The sequence below is a fragment of the Uloborus diversus genome, chromosome 4 (genome assembly GCF_026930045.1).
Source record: "Uloborus diversus isolate 005 chromosome 4, Udiv.v.3.1, whole genome shotgun sequence".
Taxonomy (NCBI): Eukaryota; Metazoa; Arthropoda; class Arachnida; order Araneae; family Uloboridae; genus Uloborus; species Uloborus diversus.
This window is the reverse complement of record NC_072734.1, coordinates 14,390,329-14,407,811: the sequence shown is the minus strand read 5'-3', so window position 1 is coordinate 14,407,811 and position 17,483 is coordinate 14,390,329. Positions and strand designations below refer to the sequence as shown.

Sequence of the window (17,483 nt, the reverse complement as noted above, 5' to 3'; positions counted from 1 at the left end):
AATTTGAAAAAATAACAAAAAATCAGGGAAAATCGATTTTATGAAGAAAAAAATTTTTTTTAAATTAAGTACTCCAATTCCCTACGCATTTTCCGCCAATTATCTGTTCAAAAAAAGTAAAATTAATGAGGTGCGATTATACACTGCCGCATATTTGTGCATCTTTTTTCCTCAACGTCAAAGTATTGAATCTTGCTTATTAACCACGGGATGAACTTCCTAAGATTGCTTCTGTGTCTGTTAGGTTGTTTATTTTACCTTAGCTTGAAATTTCCTTTTACGCTTTCTATGCTACGTAAAATAAACAACCATACAGGCAAAGAGGAAGCCTTCATTAATGTCTTAGCTCCGTTCCCTTTATTCCATTGTCTCGAAGTAATTAAGTTCTGTAATCACGATTTCAAGAAGAAATCTTTGGTTTTTGAATTAATACTATAAAAACTTAAAAGTTATTACTTCTTTGGGTTTTTAGTTTAATTGCTAAAATTGAACTTTCAATAAAAAAAAAACTTTTTTTTTTTGCCGTTATTGTCACCGCTGATTATAAAGGTTTTCTTTTCTTCAGACTTAAGTATTTTTGAAGTTTTATAACCAAGTTGTATTCTTTTATACATTTTGTTATTAACTAATTGCTTTTTTTCCCTTGCATTCAAAGTTGTTTGTTACAAGAGTAATTTTAATAGTTTCTTAAAATTCTTATGCTAAGTGGTTTCTAGAAGTAAAGTAATTTTTTTTTTCTATAATTTTTCCATTGTATAAAAATTTAATATACTGTTTTGTAAGTTATTTTTTCCTTCCAAAAAAAAAAAAAATTGTCTTTTTTTTTAAAAACCATTTTATTAAAAAAAGTAGCACCCTTTTAAAATATATCTTTAATTCAACAACTTTACACAACTTAAAACGTTTAAAATACTGCATTTAATACAAACATACAATGGATTTCAAGTAGAGCAAAGAAAGAAAACCATTATCATTGGTAACGTAAATCAGGGAAATTTGGTGAACTTAATCAGGGAAAAGTCAGGGAACTTTTTTTCACAGTTCCTGTCGCCACCCTGGTATTGATGTTTGTTGCACTTGGGTAACTGGATTTGACTGTATATACTTTGTTTTTGTAAAACAGTATATAAAATGGTTCTTTTCAGTTTTTTCATTTGTGTTTCTCACTTTGTGTTTTTCTTGATAACTGCTAGTAAAATATAAATAACTCTTTAAACATTTGATGAAGGAACATAGTGTACAGTAACTTTGTTATTTTTTAGGCAATTTTCATGACGCTGAAGACGAAAAAAATTCGGACTCTTCTATTTTAAATCACGAGAGACTAAAAAGTTTAGAAGATGACCCTCCGTTTGATAATTCCATCAAATGTGCATCCGTAGACCGGAATCCAAACTCCAGAGAACAAACCCCTGAAGATGACAGCTCCATCGATCAAACACCGAGCAAGATTCCCTCGAAAGACAGTGAAAACACTCGCAGCTCACCTGTATCAGACTCTTCCGAAAAACTAGATGAAGTGAAGAGAGAAAAATACAGATCCATTAAAGATGAAGGTCACTCAAAATATCAGTCTAGGCAAAGGTAAAATACTTAACTTGCTTAGTAAACATATTGTGAACATAAAGAGTGCATTAAATATGAAATCTTGAAATTATGAATTTGCTTAAGACTTTTTGCGTTACATTTCAGAACTAGCAGTTTTCGTAGGTCTAAAACTTCATCAATATCAGAAGAATCTAGTCAGCACAATCCTCAAGCTATTGCTGCTCCCACAAAACGAGGTAGTTATGTGTTTCATCTTTTGAATATCTTCCTCGTGAAGTACTATTCCTTTAGTTACTTTTATGATTTAACTTCAATTTTCTTAATTGTAGCAATTTTGTAAATGTTATTTTTGAAACTGTTTATAGGTTATGAAAAGTGCAAAAAAGATCTAAATAGACAGACTATATCTCTTCAAAGGATTCATTTACAGTTAGAGAAAGGCTTAGAGGAATCTGGAAAAAAGTTAAAAAATTCCTTCAATGATGTGAGAAAATTGTAAGTCCATTTTTATTGATTATCTGGGGAAAAAATATAGATGTGTGAATTTAAAAGAGCTGCAAAAACTGAACAATTTAAATGCACACTAAATTTATCAGGGACTTGAGTTTGGATGGGATGTTAAGAAATTCTCAGATTCCTTCCCTAGTAATAGACACATAAAACAACCAAAATGGTGAATTCTCTCTTTCTCTCTCTCTTTTTTCTGATGAAAGCAAAAAAAAAAAAATCTTTAAAATGATACCTTGCTTATGAAGTTTAATAAAGTATAGAACAAGTTATTGCATCGTCACAGAAAAACACCTTTGAGCAATAATGTGTATTATAAGTTGACTGCATAACGGTATTCTGTATTAAGGATTGATTTCCATAAAAGTATTTTTCTGGTATGTAGTTGAGTAGATATTGTTATCATTAATTAATTATATATATCCTCAAATGGAAATATTTTCATGATTTTTTTTTTCTCCCTTTAACTCTTTTTCTGTTTACAAGCACTTATGAACTGTGCAATCTTTTTATATCCTTTACAGAACTTAGACTTTGCTCTTCCAGTTTTAATTAGGAATTAAGTGTGGATTAATGTTTTTCAACATTTTAACAAATATTTTAGGTGCTTTTGTTCATAGAAAGTAATTGGCAAAAACGTTACAAAAACAGTTTTTTTGTCTTATAACTTTCTTCATCCATCTTCCAATTCCATCATGTTAATTTTTCTAAGGATCTTTTTTTTTCTTCTGAAATTTCATCAACCTCAAATACGAAGCTTTTATGACTGTTTCCGTTATACTTCATTAGCATTAAAAACAGCTACAGTGAAGCATCATTTACACATTTTTGAAGGGACTGTATTGGCTAAAATATATGTAGACCCTTGTTTTAAGCGGGTTTATTTTACGCGGTTTCAGTTATACACAGTTTAAGATCGCCCTATAGCCAGGGCTAAGGCAAAAGTACATGAAATACACTGCTAGCTCAGTCAATTTCAGCTGAGGATTGTATTTGACACCTTTATTTTATTTTATGCGGATGTGGCAATGCAAACAGATAACATTTTCCCTCTTTCAAAATCCAAACTCCTAAATATTGCAGATTATACGTAATAAACTGCATTTTGGCTTGCTAATTATCGGGCATGAGCCACTTTTATGCCATTGGTTTCAAAGCTCTTTCCAGAAGTAAAGTTATTAAACTCAGACAGTTCAAAACTCACTGGAAAGAAGAGCTTTTAGGAGTGACAAAGGAGGACAAAACCTACGAGGATACCAACGTCGGTGACGCACAACCAAAAACGTTCACATTGAAAATTTTGAGCCATTCCTAGACGTTAGAAATAATCTTTCTGATTTGTTAGTGAAGGAAAATTCTATCATGGAAATGACGCAAGTGATCATGGATGAGTTAATGATCTGTAAAGAATTACAGAGAAAATTTCTTAATGACTGCCAAAAGACTATCATAGCCAGCTCCTCATTATAAACAGAACACAAAATTAATTAATGTTTTCTTTATGCATGTTGTACATAAAAATCGATATAAGTAAGCAACGATATAGTTAAACTTATACAATTAGTCATCACTAGAATAAAGTATTCTTTTATCTACGGAACCTAACCCCTATTTAAACACTACTATTAGGCCTCAATTTATGCGGCATTTCCGTGGAGCGTAATCCCCGCGTAAAACGAGGGTCTACTGAATATGCTAATATGTTATGGACGATGGCTGAACTCAATTTTTAAAAAGAGGTACAAAAGGTAAACCTAAAAATGTGCTTCACTGTATTAGGTTTTGCTATATTTGTTTTAATCTAGTGAAATAAAAGAACAAATTTTTAAACCTTTTGGTTTTTAAAAATGCAGATTCAACAAATCTGGATATAATTTATTATGAAAAGATTCTTAAAATGTATATTGCATAATATGATCCATTTTAAGCAAGCCAATGTTAAGTATCTCTTTACTGATGTAATGAGTGAATGTTTATAATGCACCACTCTTATGTTACGCTTATTTTTATATTAAATATCAAAATATTTTATTTATAGATTAGATAAACGACAGGAGTTGGTTGAAAAAGAGCTAGAAAAAACAAAAGAAGAAGCTTGTAAGTTCTTCAAAATGTTTTAACATTAATTTAAACTAATTACATTCTTATTTTTTTTGGGAGATTTTTTTATGTAGCAAAATTATTTGAGACAGCTTAATTATTTTAAGCTATCATGAGCTTGAAATGTTCTGTTGATGTTTCACTTATTCATGGATTGAGTTTATTACAAAGTGAAAATTTTTTGACAATACATGATAAAAAAGACGGAATTTCTTTAAATTAAACAATGGCTCAAAATAAACTCTCCAATATTTTTGGTGTTGTCAAACCTTATCAGCTATGTTTTCTGTTGAAATTTAATAGGTGCATACATTTAATGTGTGTACATAATTTGACTCAAAATTCACTGCATTCAACCCAAACTTGCGAGATTGTTGCATTTAAATCCCTAACATTGACAGGCTCATTTTGCTGAATTTATAGACTCATTGCACTGGGAAATACATCTGTTTCACTATCTTTTGTTTATTAGAGCTTCGACCTTGCTTTCAAGTTTGAAAAGTTGGAAGATTTGAGTCGAATAATTCTGTTCAATATTTGTATTGAAGTGTTTTCCTATTAAGTGTAGCAGCATCGCTTCCTTCTGAAAGAAAAGCACCAACAGGATACTATTGTTAAATTTTAAACTCCAAAGCCTGAGGATTTTGAAAAAACTCCTGTAACTTTAAATCTTAGTAAGATTTACCTTTAAAAATCAAATAACCATACAATTAATGATTGTTAATATTTAATTTTTGGTACTAGAAACTCTTTTTATGTATTTAATTAACTAGAAATTGTTTGAAAAACTGAATAGCTGTTAATCTTTCATCTAGTAAATCTCTTGAAGAGCAGGCAAGATCTTGCTGTTGAATTAAAAAGGAGAGTAGATCGAACTCCTTCACTTACTGAAACTGAATGGTCAGAGCTACGTTCAGATATTAAGGTAAAAGTTTTTTGTTCCCTTGCATTGCTTTCACTTTCTGTGAAGGCAACAAAAGTGAAATCTAAATTAAATAAACATAATTGCCAGCTTTTACGAATAGGTTGTAACATTTTCTTTTTCTTTTTTTTATGGTGCCTGCCTCAATTTTTTGTATATTTGGAAATCCACTTTTTAAAAATTAATTTAGTTTTGTTTTCTATGATTCTGACATTTGAAAATTAGGAATTTTGTTTTTACAATTATTTTAAACCTTAAATTTTACATGATATAGTAGCAACCATCACGCTTATTGTTTTGCCACGCCTACTCAAAAATTTGAATTCAGTTGCATCCGAGATGAGTCTTTCCAGCACCACTCTTGAAGTTGATCATTTATTTTTCACCAGTATTTATTTTAGTTTTATTAAGATTTTAGATAATAAACTTGGTTTTAAAAGTGGATAAATGACATATAGGGGAGTGATAGAATATGAAAATTGAGTAAATTTTGTGATAAAATTTTGCATAAGTCTAGAAATGTTACGAATTAATTAAATTCTTTATTCTTTTCATTATTTGAGCCATAAAATTCTGGCGATCATATCAGTTAATTTAAGTAACCATAGCTATAATAATAAAAACATAAGACAGCATATCTCAAAATAAATTTAAGGAATTGACTAGTATGTTATCACTTATAACGTCATTTATGTATAACTCCTGTTTATAACCTTTTCATGAAGTTTGATTGTAGTTAGAAATATGCCAAAATTAAAAAAAAAAATCCATAGCCCTTTCTCGCTTAGGATAGCAGATTTCTCAAATGTAAAAATCTTAACTCATAACAAAATGCTGATTAATCAAAATTTGTGGTGTTCAAAAGTAACCAAACTTGTCTTGAACCGTGATAAAATTTGCAAAGGTATAAAATTATTCATAAAACCTGTACAAGATCTTTAGAGAACCATGTCTCATAATTTCCTTCCCTTCACAGTTAACTTAATTGTGTCTCATTTTTATTTTGCAGCAATTTGTAACTGAAAGAAAATATGACGACGAGCTAGGAAAAACAATATGGTATCAGTGGTCAATGGATAGTATTACTGATGTAAGTATTTACTTTTTCGAGTCTTGGCTTCGAATTTAAAAATGTGCTTGGTGCTTAAAAGTAGTGTCATAATCAATATTGTTAGTAAAGCATACTCTTTCTTTTACAGCTTGTCAATTCTTTTGGAGAAGGTAAGATTGTACTTTCTTCTTTCCTGTTAACTATTTCTTTCTTGCTTAATCCACAAATACTAAGTATTGAAAACTTTTGATTTTAAAATTGTTATTAATTTTCTTGATTAAATTTAAAATATGAATTTTTTTAACTTTCCTGTTTGAATATTGAGAAGTAAATGTCTCCTCCTTAAATGAAATTCATTTCAGTATTTTTACTCATCAAAGCAAAGAAGTTGAAATTAACGTGTTGCATTTTTATTGAACTGTAAAGAGCTCTTGGTTTAGGCAAAATGCAACATTATAGTTTTATCAATTTATTTTCTATCAATAGGACTGTGCAGTCTTGAGTTGAAAAATGATGATAGATATATTGTGAATAAATACACAACAAAAATGCTTATTCCTTACTGGCAACCCTCGTTAATGGCACTAAATCTGTACTAGACTTGACTGCTATTAATGAATTTCCACAATTTAAGATTCTTTTATAAATTGTAGGTTTTCCTAGTTAGAGGGTAGAACACTTGTTTAAAACCGTTTGAATGCTTTTTTAAAATTATTATTAGATCCTCAAGAAGAAAATAAGCCAAATTAGTTATGATAAAATACCACATTGTTATTGTGCATTCAACTACTATACACAATTCTTATGCACTACCAACCTATGAAAATAATGCAACTTGTTCGATGATGAAATAAAAACTAGTAAGTAACCATATCTCCCCACTTTGCCTTTACATTCTTTCACCATTGAAGATAATGCTTTCTGTTATAGAAGCAAGTACTAGCTGAATATAATTTAAAACTGCATTTATCCCCTTGCAATAATACATTATACACACTACTCAGTTTCAATGTTTAACAGTTGGGCACAGATAATAATTCGCTACACTCGCTTCAGCACTTTTATAAGTCTCCCTAGAGTCCCCTGAAAGAACTTGCTTTGTTTTAGAACCATGTTTTTCAGGTTTTTTTTCTCTCTCTTTTGAATTAAAGAATGAGGTTAATTACTGTGTTTGAAAAACAAAAACTCGAAAGGATGAAGCTGCGAAAGTCGAAGCAGGAAGTGGTGAGGGACGACTAGTTTATTTTATAAAAATGATATGTCATCAATTCTGGTCATTAGTGAAAATGCCTTAAATTTATTTTTAATTCAAGGACTCGTGGAGTGCTTTAAGGTTAGTTCTTCTTCTTGGAAATGACTAGAATTGTAATACAATTTTTAAAGTAATTATTAACTTAGTATTGACCAAAGTTGGTAATTCTTGGCTGTGTTCACCAATTTGCACTGATTGAATTTTATTACAGACAGTCATTGGGCGAATTAAATACTAATAGACAGTTGTTGAACAAAATGGTCATATTATTTTGTGCTCTAGTGAACTTCAGATTAAAATTTTATGTGCCGTCCCCTCCTCAAAGCTACTAAGGAGATGCTTATGCTAATGGTTCAACTTGATCATACAAACTCATTAGCTGCCAGTACTATAGCTATTTTGTTTCAATTAAACTTGCCTAAGAAGACATGAATTGTTGACTATAAACATGTAAGAGTTGTTGTAGGGTTATTATGATGTACTGCATATTGGCATCATTTCAAACCAATGTTTCAATTTTAGTCCAACCTGTGAAGAATGTGTACAGTCAACGCTCTCATTCAGCCCTTGACCATGCAGTTGCTTCACATGTAAATGCTGAGCCTAGTCCATCATCATCTGTAGCTAACGAAGATACCAATTCAACAGCTGACAAAAATGGTAAGATTGTAATTTTTTGATTGCTACTAATACAATTTGAAATCAATTCAAAGCTTCATTTCACTTTGTTTTCTTATAAAGTAAAGTTATTCTAAAAGTTTTGTATTTTATAAACTCAAAACAGCAGAGTGCATTCTTTATAATGCCTAGTTTTTTTTCTTGATCACACAGTTCCTTTAAATGTTTATTGTTGTCTTCCTTTTACAAAATAAAGAACATCTTGTGTTCACTCACAATTTCACTTGATATTTCATCCTAAAAATTTATATTATTCGCCCCTGAATCGTATTTGACACTGCAGGGTAATGCAGTGTTACCCTGCATCACAGCAAGATTGCAGCAAAGTTTGAGATTCACCTTTTTTCCCGTAGGCCCTTACCTGATCCTATACAGTATGCGTAAAAAAAAGATTTAAAAAAAATCATTCAATTTAATTTAAAAATACATGGTTAACTAAAAAAAAATAATGTTAATGAAATTTTATTAATGCAGCAATATAAAGAGTTATAAGAACATGTTGAAAAATGAATGTCATGTATAAATGTAGGCATCAACTGCAAACAAAACCAAACACAACTTACTGTTTGTAATTAGGAAACATTAGAAACCTGTTTGTATGAAATTGCAACAAAATTATTAAACCACATATTAACATTATGTACAATATGGAAAAAGTTAAAAGGAAATTAACAAATATGTCTCGAAAAAAATTAACGTTCAGCATAATCCCCTCTTTTCTAATATTCCTTATTAATTGCACAGTTATTGACTCAGAAAGTCCAGTTAAAAGTTTATTTCGAAATGTTCTTACATGCCAATTCAATGGAAAATGTTAATTTATGTATTCTTGCCAGTCAGTCCAAAAGTTTTAGAATTGACATCAAACCATGGACATGATCCACAAAACACTTAGCAACTTGCATTGTTTCGTTGAAACAAATAATCACCACCTGTTACAAAGGGTTCTGATGATAAATTTTTAGCTATTATTTCAACGTTGGATTCTGAGTTCAAGGGATCTCAAATGGACACTATTGGTGTTGCTCCTGCTAAACCGCTTCAGAATTGTAGTTTGAAAAAAGAGGGTTTCTTTTCACAAATCATACCAGTAATGGTGAAAACTATTTGGTTTGACCAAAATAATTTTTTTTCATCAGAAAATAGGACATCTTTCCATCGAGACCCAAAAGAAAAGTGTTTCTTAGCAAATTCCAATCTAAAATTTTTTTGCAGTTTCGTAAATGGTGAATGTGACTGTAGTTTTGCATATGTAACATTGGAATTCTTTTGCAGAACATTATGTGCTGTTTGGCCAATTCATGGTACATTCATGTCTCTTTTAATTTGAGTAGGACTCTGCTTTTTTAAGCAAGCTCAATGGACAATTGTCTGTTTCTGGCGCTTAGTAAGAGTGAGAAGCTTGCCAGTATGTTTTTTTCTTGCGGTATTCTTTTGGATTCTCCAAAAAAAATTATAAATTACTGTTTTAGATCTGAATTTCTTCCTTGAAATTTCCTGGCTATGCACTTCACATTTTCTATAAGCAACAACTTGTCACTATTCATATTCAGATAGTTGTGTGCTGTTCTTGTAGATGAAAAACAAGATAAAGTAAAATATCAAATTATATGACTAAATATTTGAATTTGTCTGCAATTTCAAACGAAATGTGTACTCTTATTATAGTTTTATACAGGCAAACTATTAAAACCTTAAAAATTCATGCATTTTAACAATTTTCAAAATTTTAAACTTTAGTTTGTTTGGAAATGTTTTGTTTCACATGTATTTTTTTTTTTTTTAAATATTGTCATACTTTTTCAGCCAAGTAGCTCCTAGAAATGGCGTATTTTTTCCCGAAGTGAGAAAATTAGGCGCCGAGCATTTTGGGCCCCAGGAACATTGGACACAATGTGCTTTCCAGCCAAAGTTCCCGTCGTCTAATGTTCCTGGTGTACAATCTGCGGCGCCCAATCTTCCTAGACAGATTTTTTTCCTTGTCCTTATAATTTTTTTCTAAGGCTGTGTTAATAAAAAAATTCCAATTTGTTAAAATATTAATTGACAATACTACCTTTAGTCTCACATGAATAAACCTAATTGATTGAAATAATTAAAATATTTTACAGTAACATAAAGAATTTAATGTAGTTTTTTCAATGAATAAAAAGAAATTATTTTGTCTCTCTAAAGGGAATTTAAAATCACTTACCAAAAATAAAATCATAAATGAATCACAAATACTTCGATTGCTTCTGAGTCTATCATTTCATTGGCATATAACTAAATTTATAACAATTAATCTATATTAACAGCAAACACGTATTAATTTTATGTCACTGGACTAAAACTTTTTTTTCAGTCTTAAAGAGAATAATTTTTAAATTATTTCTATGATTTACTTTTTGAGGAAATACTGTCAACCTGAAACATTTTCACAACAAATGTAATCAGCATCGATAGTATTATTCATTACAAGTCCCTGTAATTCTCTATGCAAACTATCTTTTCTTTCACATAAAAGATCACAATGCACAACAAGACAAGATTTATCTACTGTCCAATTGTAGAATATGTTGCAGATCAACAAAATGCCAGGTATACTGAATACACATTCTCCTTTTATTAACCAATTGATTCTCTAAACTTCTTGGTTTGCTTGTGATTGAGCAGGAAAATTTACTTTTCTTTTTGTTGCAATTATCCGGCAAACCGAAAGATTTTAATTTCCCATTATGTTGATCAACTTCCACCTATATCTGAAATCCTTTCAGCGTGGAAGGATACTAGTGATTGAATATGTCCGACTAATATTGTAAGCAAGTTATCAGTTAACGATTACATTGTAAAAAATTTCATGTATTTTTATTTTAATAGATTCCCTGCATTTCTTTATTTGTCCTAGTCTGATCTCTTTCCTATAGTAATTTCAGTTCTTTAATATTAAGACAGGATTTCTCTTCTTTTTAGAAAACCTTTTGTACTTATTGAGTTATGCTAGTTTCTTATTGTATGTTTCATTGAAGTTCTTTCAAGATTAAGTTTAGTTTCATGGCATAATAGAACAGAGAAGCAAGCATTGGAAAAGTTATGTTTTGTTCAACTTGATAATTTTGTAAATGATGTGCAAACGAAAAAAATTTAGATTACTTAGAAATATTTATTAAACATTGCTTGAAAGATGTGAATAATTTTTTTAATTGTGATTTATTTTTTAACATATAAATTTCTATTTTCAGATGTGGGAAACATTTCAGATACTGTGGAAGATGAAACGCCAACTATAGAAAAGGTAAATATATTCAAAATCTATGTATCTTTTAAAATTTGCATAATTATATTTAATGTGTGAGAACAACAGTTCCCAATTTTTAGTTTGTTTATGCCCAGAAACAGATGATAGACAAACAAGCAAACGCCATTCACAGAAAATTTAAGTTTGCAGATTATGTCAACAGAACGATCTTCTCGTCGTGGTTTTGTTTTCTTTCTTTTCAGAATGTTTATTTTCAATTTGCGTGATTTCAAAAGCGAGATACAGTCAAACCTCCATTAAAGGACATTCCCAGATAGCGGAAACTCCCCTTTAGCAGAGTTTCTGAATCCCCAGACCCTCGAGATGGGCGTATAATGTATTTCACTCCTCGTTAGCGGACAGTAAATCAGCAGAGTTTCGTTTTATTTTTCTGTATCTGGTAAGCTTTTGCTCAGCACTTCTTTTGTGGCACGCATTTTTTCTATTCCTTTACTATGTTCTGGGGTTAACCAGTACCTATAAAAGGGTTAACACCTCTTTTTCTCCGAAAACAGGAACCATTCAAGTTGAATTTTTTCGTCGAAGCTTATGAAAGTTTTGTTTTCATTTCATACATGAAATTCCAGCAAAAAGCAAAAGAAAAAAAGCTTATCTTTTTACACAGTACCTTGCTTTATCAGTTTGCATGTGAGAGAAAAAATACTCTCGTGCAACTTAACGGCACCCCCCTAACCTCCTTCCTACTAGATTTTGGGAGACGAGCGTCAGCTCCAGCTCCCCGTCCTTTCCCACCAGAGGCTGATGAGGAATCGGCACCATATTAACAGATTAAGTTAAAAGTAGCCGATTGCGCTACATTTTGCTACAATCTAAAACAAAAAAGGTGCTGAAAATCAATGACATTGATTCCATTGTGCTTGACTTGTTTTGTTCAGCTAGAGGAAACAATTTACACAAACGCCTTCCTATTTTATTTTCCCGAAAAGTTCAGCGGATTATTTACTTATTAGTCAAGTTCACTTATATAAGCAATACTCATTAATTTAACTTAGAACTATACACTGTATGTGTAGGTTTAAAGTACAAAATTAAAGTGCCATCGTAAATTCGACTCCCCAATAGCGAACACTCCCCGTTAACAGACAAAAACTTTGGTCCTGACGGTGTCCGCTATTGGGAGGTTTGACTGTATTTTGTTTTGTTATAGACAAAGATCTTGAAGTATCTGCCAGTTTTATTTGTTCAAACAAAACTGTTTGATTTGAAATGAATGCTATTGCAAACAAAGTACAGGGCTAAAAGGTTTTTGTATAGCAGCATATTGTAAAATCTAATAGTTTGCACCATACTCAACAAATTTATGTAACAATTGAACAAAAAAACGGAAAAATAGTTTAACCATTGCACAAACAGAAAGTAAAAGCACTGTAGAAGACGTGTTGATTTTTTAGGGAAGAAAATAGCAGTACAAAAATTAATTTCCGACTTTCCAAAATCATACATTGTAGTGAAAACATCTGAATAAAAGAAAAGGTGAGGATGTTAGATTTCCAGCACAAAAATTTTTTGCGTTTCTCGTGAGATCACTTTACTACCTGAGGAATTTTTTTTTTAACTGTGTGTTTATTTTTTTCCCGATATTTTTATCAATCTAATTGTCCCTTATGAGGCTTCAATAAGGAAACTATTTTACAAAATTTCCCTTGATCCCCCTAAAATTGAGGGTATTCTATAATGTACTTCAAAGGGAGTCCTGCATCTTTCTTTTGATACCATTCTCTCTCTTAAGATCAAGGTGAAAAGAACAGCAGGCAACATATTAATAAAACAACAGTAAAAAGTAAAGCATTGCCTAATGTTTCACAGGAGAACGAAAAAACATAGTAGGGGGGAGCATTTTAAAATGGTCTTTTTCACCACCAACAGAAAAGGTTTTCAGACAACAAAAGAGACCCTATAAGTGAAATAGTTTAGAACCCCATTAAGACTAAATCCAGCCCTGATCACAACTAATGTTGCTCAAAAAAATAATAATAGTAATAAATAAATCAAGGAAATTGTATATATACTTTGCATAATTTACATATCATTTAATTGATGTGACTTTCAGAGTTTGTATAAGTTTGAAAATAAATTCAATTTTTATACTATCAATTTTAACTGACCAAAATAAAAAAAAATGCTTTTTTAAAAAATCCTGTAATCAAACATTGCTTCCAAGAAGAAATTTGTCCTTTCATTAGTCTTCAAATATTTTTATATGTCATAAAGGAAGAGCCGAGAACATTTAGAGGAGATTCTATAAAAACGGGCAATATACATCTGCTGCATCTTGCATTTTTATTAGACCGATTTTACCACTGGCTCCAATCCTTTCATCTCTTCATCATCAGAATAGTTTTCGCTGTTTTCCTTTATGGTTGGTAAAATATCTTCATCGGCCAAATAAGAGCTTGCCATACCAAATTTAGGATCTTATCTCATTTGATGCATCGGTTAATGATTAGAGTGGGCTCTTGTGAAGCTATTGTGAATGATATAATCCAAAAAATATAAAGGCTGACATTTGGGCAAAACATACCCCTGCTGATTCTGAGGATCGGCAACGTTTGTTTACCAGCGGGGGATGTGGTAAGCTAGCTCTATGTTCTTTCCAAAAAGATCTACCATTAAACGTTCACTCAGCGAGTGATAATTTATGTTATCAAACTTTTTCTTACTTCAGTGCTGTATCTCTTGTGCAATTTTTATCATTCATACAGTAGTATTTTACACTTCACTTACTCTTTTGTTACAGGAAACAGTGCCCGTCTCCAAGAATCAAAGTACAAGTAGACCTCGTATTTTCTGCAATAAAAATTTTTTTGGGAGGTTTCCGAATCAAAACCGTGGCAGAGGCTATCAAGGCAATAGAGGTTATCAAGGCAATGGGTATCCAAGACCAAACTACAATAGGAACTACAATTACAATAGAAATTTCAATAATTATGATAACTCAAATGATTACAGGCACGTAGATCGTGATGGACGCAACAATGAAAGTTCTAATTATTCTAATCACAGAAACATGAACAGAGATCACAGAAATGAAAGGAACCAAGGCAGAGCACAAAACATGAGTTACAGGGGTCGTGGCTATCGTGTTAACTCTGGCCAACATCGGCACAATCCAGATTCCTTGCCCAAAGTGGATGCTCCATCTAATGAAACTACCCCTGCTGAAGCCGACAGGCCGAATGCTGTTAATGGTTTTGTCAATAATTAAATGAAAAGTGTTTGCACACTCTAAATGACATTTTGTAGGTATCTTTTTTGTGCCGTTTTCTGAATTTTATTTAAAAACTATTGCCACATTTTGGATTGGTGTATGTGTAAATCAAGATTTCACACTTCTGATTTGTTAACTGATGACCAACTCTATAAAAAGAGGGAAACACGTGTGGCTAAAAGTTAATTTTGCTGAAATGTATGTTGTTATAACAGTTTGTTGTTCTTTCTTTCTCTCAAATTTTATTGTACTTTTAATGTCTACTATAAGACTTAAACTTATGTTTAAAATAATAAGTTGATAGTATTTGTGATATATTTCCAATATTTTGGTAAACTTCTGTCAAAAATTTCCTAAGTAGTTATTTGATTTGGTTGCATTATTTTTCATTGAGTCTATATTATTATATTCGTTAATTTTTTTTAAAAAAATGTTGTTGATATTTATTTGTTAGAATTGAAATATACTTTCACCTTTTGAGTAATGATTCACTAACCCTTGCTTTAGAAATTTTGAAAACAGTAATATGTGTACCAATATTAATTTAATAATAAAATAAGTCGTGGTTTGAAATTGTACTTAGTTGAGACAAGACAAATTTTTTTCTTAAAAACTAGGGAGGGAAGTCAAATTACTGCTCATTAAATTGAACTCATTAGCTGCAGTTAGCTAGGTAACTTTTCTTTGAATTTGTTTTGTGATCCCTATTAAATATTGAGAAAAAAAAGATCAACATAAGTGTAAAAAGATAAAAATTATTTTCATGTGGCAGCACAAAATAAGCATTTCTATACTTTCTGAAAATAACCAATGAAAATGTGATTCCTCCCCCCCCCCCAGTTGAAAGTATTGAGATCCTTTGCACCTCAACAGTGACTAGACATTTACAAGTATTCTCTATTTTCATGTTGTTTCCCTTTAGCTGTAAATATTTTTTACAAATCAAAATAAAATACTGTAAAAATATAATTATTGTTACTAAAATTATTTTAAAATAAGTTTGAATTTAGCATTTTCGTATTTTTTTTTAATCAATATGTTACTGAACATGTTTAAAAACTAAAAATAGAACACTAAATCTTGTTTTATGTTATTTATTTAATTTTTCTTATTTTTTAATCAGAAAGTTGAAATCTACAGATGTTTTTAAGTTTTTTCAAATACAAATTAATTCATAAAACATAGGGATAAGTGCCATCATGAATATTCAAGTGATTCAAGCAAATTCAATGGTTAACTTGAAATCGTTGTACAAATCAAATTATGTAGTAAGTAATCCTTTCTATACCAATGAAAGTCATAAAGGGTCACTAATAAACATAAGTATGTTTGCTTGGCTTATGTTAATCAAGAAAAATTAATTTCTACTGTGGGCCTTGCTGAAGTGCAAATACATTCACAAAATTAAGATTAAATTCAGGGCTCCCAACTACTGATCCCTTTCCCCCCTAACTGTCTTATTTTTTCAAAATATGGTTTTTTCCTTAAAAATTTGTTTCATATTGTATTTCCTTATAGCTTCTTTTATCCATTTGATTCCCCTCCCCTCCTTTTTTTCCTAAAAAGCATGAATGGCTTGTAGACACTGATCATTTGTAAGTTTTAGACAAATGGGGGCACCTCAGCTAGAGACTATTGCGATTATTGTTAGACAGTAAACCCATTCTGCATAGTTTCTTGTTTTAAGCAAAAGTAATCTTAGTTAAGAAATAGTTTATCAGTAGATAAATACTGAATTAGCAGTTTTAAATAATTAGGGAAATGGCTAATTACTGCCAATTAACAGTACATCCTTAATTTAAACATTTAGAAAGAGGTCCTGTATATGGTCCCCTTTTTTCAAAATTTCAGTCTCTTTTCAAACTAAAAGTATGTTGGGAGCTCTATAGGTTGAAAACCTGTATTTCATTGCATTTACCTTTTCAGTGATGTGTAAAATTGTGTTTAGTTGCACAGTTGACATTATGGATACTGTTGGGTCTTTTCACACATTGTTCTTTCAATTATTTTGTGCATTCATTGTTCAAAATGTTTTCTGGAATTCATTTTTCTTAATTTTATTCTCTGAGCTATTTACTAACTATGAACATTTAAGTAAACAAGGCACAAAATTTAAAGCGAAGGAACGCTATGTATTTCATTTGCTACAAAATTGAGTATTGTTTTGGAAATCTTACATTATGGGTTTTAAATGTTCCTTCATGTTAAAGTGCCAAAGGCCAAAAGATGGCTTTGATTTGGAACTTGTGTAATAAGCAGTTTCAATATGTGCCTTATTAACTATGCATGACTTCTACTAGTGCACAATTTTTGATTCCTTTTTTTTTATCATCCTCACTACTGTTATTAATGTAGTTCAAAACAACACTATAGAGCTTTGTGTTTTGATGAAATTTCGTACTTTTTTTTTAGAACTGCTAGTAATGGTGACCAGAATTTTTAGATGAATCTTAACTGTTATCAATAAAATATTTGAAATTTCTTAAGTAGACAGCTAAAATTCAAAAAAAAAAAAAAAAAAAACTGCATCCTGTTTCGGAATTATGCAGTTCATTTGAATGTCTTTTTTTAAACAAATTAAATTGCTGTGAGATGTATTTTTCCAAAATGTATTCAAATATATTGAACACTCAAAATCTGTTCAATATATTTGAATACATCTGTACCACCAAGATGTATTCAAATATATTGAACATTCAAAATCTGTTTGCTTGAAGACAAACATAATTATGCATTTGTAGATGCATTAACTCTTTCGAGTGAATTACAAAACATGCAAAAGTGCTTTTCATCCTGGTCAAAATGTATGGTCACATTTTAGTAGAATTTTGATGTATCATTTCAGTGTGTGTTTCTTGCTTAGAATTACACTTGTGCAGCAATAGTAGCAGTCATTTTTGGTGTAACAAATATATCTTA

At 30.6% G+C, this 17,483-nt stretch overlaps 1 protein-coding gene across 1 annotated transcript in view; it reads left to right on the top strand.

The window, feature by feature from the left end:
* The window catches only part of LOC129220279 (spermatogenesis-associated serine-rich protein 2-like), a 32,728-nt gene extending 17,550 nt beyond the window's left edge, over nt 1-15,178 (top strand). Inside the window, exons 6-15 of the mRNA XM_054854667.1 lie at nt 1,263-1,584; nt 1,693-1,784; nt 1,914-2,043; nt 4,094-4,152; nt 4,971-5,080; nt 6,087-6,167; nt 6,277-6,298; nt 7,903-8,040; nt 11,280-11,332; nt 14,094-15,178. Of these exons, the coding sequence (XP_054710642.1) occupies nt 1,263-1,584; nt 1,693-1,784; nt 1,914-2,043; nt 4,094-4,152; nt 4,971-5,080; nt 6,087-6,167; nt 6,277-6,298; nt 7,903-8,040; nt 11,280-11,332; nt 14,094-14,561 (1,475 nt within the window). The 3' untranslated portion in view covers nt 14,562-15,178. The remainder of the gene's footprint in view (nt 1-1,262; nt 1,585-1,692; nt 1,785-1,913; nt 2,044-4,093; nt 4,153-4,970; nt 5,081-6,086; nt 6,168-6,276; nt 6,299-7,902; nt 8,041-11,279; nt 11,333-14,093) is intronic.
* Nucleotides 15,179-17,483: the final 2,305 nt, after the last annotated feature.